This window comes from Tachysurus vachellii, chromosome 17 (assembly GCF_030014155.1).
Source record: "Tachysurus vachellii isolate PV-2020 chromosome 17, HZAU_Pvac_v1, whole genome shotgun sequence".
In the NCBI taxonomy this organism is placed as follows: domain Eukaryota; kingdom Metazoa; phylum Chordata; class Actinopteri; order Siluriformes; family Bagridae; genus Tachysurus; species Tachysurus vachellii.
Window position 1 is genome coordinate 20,988,742 of NC_083476.1, and position 5,000 is coordinate 20,993,741.

General features: G+C 43.6%; 1 protein-coding gene across 5 annotated transcripts in view; it reads left to right on the forward strand.

Moving 5' to 3' along the window:
* Positions 1-5,000, forward strand: part of dbn1 (drebrin 1) — a 67,414-nt gene that overhangs the window by 59,290 nt on the left and 3,124 nt on the right. For all 5 annotated transcript variants that reach the window (XM_060890289.1, XM_060890292.1, XM_060890293.1 and 2 more), the window contains 2 exons: positions 1,776-1,871; positions 4,582-4,991. In XM_060890289.1, coding sequence (XP_060746272.1) covers positions 1,776-1,871; positions 4,582-4,991 — 506 coding nt within the window. The remainder of the gene's footprint in view (positions 1-1,775; positions 1,872-4,581; positions 4,992-5,000) is intronic.

Here is a 5,000-nt window from a genome sequence, read left to right on the forward strand (position 1 = left end):
CATGGACGACTTCTTTGAATGAGCTGCTGTGTGGGATTTTGGGATCTGATCTTAATTAGTCTGAACTTATAAATGAACCTTATAGAGCTTCAGTCCAATTATTGTATTTATGTAAATTAGCGTATTTATTCTCAACACTTGAAGACGCTTAAAGGTGGGGTCTCCGTTGTTTGAAAGCCAATGTTGACATTTCAAATCACCAAAACAAACACGCCCCTAAACCAAATGGGTCCCAAACCTGTTTTGATAGCTCCACCCCACACATACACCAGACAAGTATAACCCAAGAATAACCCAGACAAGTATTATGGCGGAACCTGCTGGGGCGGCTGGCCGAGGGGATATTTTTATCAATAAATGAACACAATGAGTAACACTATGGTAATACAAATGTGTTTTTGTAGTACTGCGTGTTGTACCATGAAAGGTTTAGCTCCGTTTCACGCCGAAGACGTTCAGTTCTCTGCAGCGCTGGAAAGCTGATCCTATATTAACACGTCCTACTTCTTACCTTATCGTAAGCCTTTCTTCACTTTCTTTCTTTGTTTTTATCCTCCATGTCAATGTTAAAACCGCTTTCTGCTAATGTCACACATGCGCACTGAACACTCTCTCCGCCCATATTGACAAGACACGCCCCTTTCTGCTCATTGGCTACACGTTTGTTTTGTTTGGCGGCCCGACTCAGTTTTCTGAAGCGTTTCTCAAACAACGGAGACCCCACCTTTAAGTATAGTATAGTAAGTATAGGAATGTCCATGGAGAATACTTTAATAATTATAATAATTTTGATAATACCAAATCATCAATAAACAAACAAAGCAATAAAAATGAGCATTTTGTTGGGTGCTTTGAAACAGGAAATGGCAAAAGAACATCCTGGAAATGTGGAATCTTGGAATGTTCTGTTCTCGAACTCTGCTTTTCCCCAGAGGCTAAAAAAATTCTCGTGTCCGTGTTGATGACCGAACGTCTTCCTCGTGTCTCACTCCACGGTGGTGTTAATAAGAAGCTCATATGAAAGTAAACACTCAGGACTTTGTAGAGTTTCATCACTATTTCTGTTTTTCTCTACAACATTAGAAGGTGATAGAGTCATAGAAAAGATCCAGAAAAACAAAAACGCTTCTTTTTCTTCCACACAGATGTTTGTATGTTCAGAGTAAATGTTGATATCAAACCCATTTCTGCTCTCTGAGAAGCTCTGAGTGTTTGTTCATCTAAAAAGCAGCTCAGATTTATCTTCAACACTAAAATTCAGTGTAAGATTATCAACAGAGGGAAAAAACGCACGTCTAAAACACACTGAAAGAACCACAGAGTCCTGATTAATTTTAGATAAGATAAACATATCATTTGTTTATACTGATTAAAAATGGGAGAAAAGAAGTCATAAATCATTTGATGAACAGATCCATGTGAATGTTTTTCTCTGGTCGTGTAAAACATTAAGACACGCTGAAGGCGTTGGTGTGTTTATCAGCTTGTCAGCTCTCGGCTGTGTGTCGCGGCTTCTGCATGAACACTGACTGTGTTTTTTTTTTGTTCATTTGTTCTCCTGCATGTTTTTTGTGTGTGTGTGTGTGTGTTTCTCTTTCACACCACGATTGTTGTTGTTGTTGTTGTTGTTGTTGTGTGTACACTCGCTTTGTGTACACCGTTTGTGTTTGATGGTAAGCTTCTGTCTGGTAACATCATTATCTGACAGTTGTTGTGATGTCACTGACTCGTGCTTTCACCCTGAACCTGATCTCTATCTCTCTCTGATTGGACAGACGACTCCGCTGAAGGCTTCTCAGCCGCTTCCCCGACACCCATCCCTAAAATCGCCATTCAGGAAGACAAGGGTGACAACAGCGAGAAGGAATGGGGTAAGAACCCAGGGCTGTGTTTCAGTCTTTACTCAGCTTCTTTACTCATACGAACCGCCGCATCGACACGTCACAACATCACGAAATCCGAAAACACATTAATAAATCTGAAAACAAATTAACAAATCCGAAAACAAATTAACAAATCCGAAAACACATTAACAAGTCAGACAACCTGGAAATGGTATGTATCGTTTTTGAATGGAAACTTATCGATCATTGGACAAGACACCTGTCAATCAAGATATACAGGTATGGAATCTTATGTGTAATGTGTAAAGTTTAAATATAAGAAAATAACAGAATTAATCCACAGTAATCCATTCCATCCATCCATTCCAACTTTTCCCTGCGGCAGCCTGTTGAACTTCATGTATACCTTGAGTGACAGGTGTCTTGTCCAATGATCGGTACGTGTTCCAATCACAAACTATACCAACCTCTTCCGGGTTGTCTGAATTGTCGTTGTGTTTTTGGATTTGTTAATTTGTTTTTGAATTTGTTAATTTGTTTTGCACTTCTCAGTCACCGGAGCAAGTGGCTTCCCAGCAAAAATCATTTATCAGGGTTGCCAGTTTTCAAAATTTCCACCATAACCATAATGCCAAATGCCTTTTCTTTTTTAGTTTTTTTTTTCCATTTTTTTTTTCCCTGGGGAAGTCGTGGCCTAATGGTTAGAGACTCCTAACTCTAAGGTTGTGGGGTCGAGTCTCGGGCCGGCAATACCACGACTGAGGTGCCCTTGAGCAAGGCACCGAACCCCCCCAACGAATTCTGAGTATGGGTCACCGTACTTAGCCGTATGTCACGTCACTTTAAGCTTTTCACTTTTTCTCAGCATTTGTGGTGCACACACACTCCCTGTCCTATTTTTCACAATATATCTTACAACAGAGATGGCCCTATATGTCATGGATACACTGTGGATTTGTTATAAATTATGATCTGTTTTGAAATTTGTGGACTGCAAAGTCCTGCAAAATCACAAGACTGGCAACCCTGCCCCTGGAACTGATCTGTTTTCGGTCCTCAGTGAAAATGTTCAGAGCACGAGCACGGGGCAGCATGAGACCTTCCCTAATGGACTTCTATCAGTGTGTGTTAGACGCAGTCATCATTTTTAGCCACTAAGTGTGATGTGTGATGTGAACACCCTGTAATATGATCTGCAAATTCCTGTCAAACAGTAATATTGTTTTCAATAACTCAGATTTCGAATTGAAATCGTATAGAATTGTGACCTAGGAACGTCTGCATTTCCGTCGTGCTCTTGAAGAACTTGTGTAAGAACTCCTCGAGTCTGTCTGAGAGCAGCTTGATGAGCTCATGAAGCGTGTCCAGGACAGATGACACAGCCTCTGGTCTGTTTAATAAGCTACACAGCTGGGAGGATGTTGTTGCTCTCTTTGTCCCAGATCGACTCTCTGGAGCAAACAGGCCGAATGTCTACTGGGACTCATTTGTTTGCTGAGGCTTCGTTTGCTTTCACGGCTCACTGCTTTTCTCTGTGCTTGTTTGTGCAGCCCGGTGACACAGTTTGGTGTCCTACGGTAATGCACGCCGTCGAGATTTCTACTGTTACTGTAAATTACTGTTCATTATCGAAACAGAAAGAGCGTACAGCTGTAAATATGTTTTATAACACCAGCGGTGCTGCCTGCAGAAAGATGGAAAAAGATGGCAGGTGTTTGTGTGTATGTGTGAAAAAAATTAAATAGAGGAAAGGTGAATAAGAACAAATTTGGATTTAACAACACCAGTCGCTTTTAGAGCTGAGCGACCTGTATGGAGTTAAATTTAGACAGATAATATGGATGGTACAGTGGTGTACATCGAGGTAATATTCTCCCAGTGATGGACCGGTCTCCCATCAAGACACCATTACAGCCTCATGCTTAGAGTTTATGAGTTTTTTCCCCTTTGCTGCTCTAACAGCCTACAAAGTCTGTTACTGTAGGTTGAGTCAGCCCCAAAGTCAGTGGGGTTGAGTCGCAGTCAGGGCTCAGTGCAGGACACTCAAGTTCTTCCTCTTTCTCAAACCTTAACACACAGTAGCATTCATGCATGATCAAGTTCGAGCGAATTTATAATAATCCTGTATCAAACAGGGGGGCACGGTGGCTTAGTGGTTAGCATGTTCGCCTCACACCTCCAGGGTTGGGGTTCGATTCCTGCCTCCACCTTGTGTGTGTGGAGTTTGCATGTTCTCCCCGTGCCTCGGGGGTTTCCTCCGGGTACTCAGGTTTCCTCCCCCGGTCCAAAGACATGCATGGTAGGTTGATTGGCATCTCTGGAAAATTATCCGTAGTGTGTGATTGCGTGAGTGAATGAGAGTGTGTGTGTGCCCTGCGATGGGTTGGCACTCCCTCCAGGGTGTATCCTGGCTTGATGCCCGATGACGCCTGAGATAGGCACAGGCTCCCTGTGACCCGAGGTAGTTCGGATAAGCGGTAGAAGATGAATGAATGAATAAATGTATCAAACAAAGATGTTCTATACAATTGTGTGCTTCCAACTTTGTGGTACAACATATAGGTGTGATATGCAGGGGTGCACATACCTTTGCCTAAATAGTATAGATTTCTTGATATAACATGTATAACTTTTATCTGTCTCCTTTTCACACACACTCCGTTTCAGCATGGTTTTTATCTCAAGGAGTGAGTTTTTACACATATACATGTCATGTAATCTCCTGCTCTTCCTCCAGCTCCTGAGTCTCCTGAGCGAGTTCCGGTGCAGGAGTCCGAGCCTGTGCAGACCGAAGTTCCTCAGGAACATCCCACAGAGTTGAAATCCACCAGTGCTGAGGACACTCTGTTGGATATGTGGGAGAGCAGCCCGGCGCCGACGGCAACCCCCTGTCAGGCCCCTCACATCATGGACCTGATGGGCGATGCTGACTCGTCCCCCAGCCTTCCTCAGCCCCTGCTCAGCTTTGACGACGTGCCTGATGCCCCGCTGTGCCCCTCAGCCGAGGACGCGCCCTCAAGCCTGGTGGACGTGACCGAGTCGCACCACATGGCTCTGAGCTACCAGCAGGCCTCTGACAGCCAGGAGATGGACGAGAGCCAGGAGATGCTGACCAACGGAGACTCGCTGCTCAAAGAAGGGACTCAGGTGAGAAAA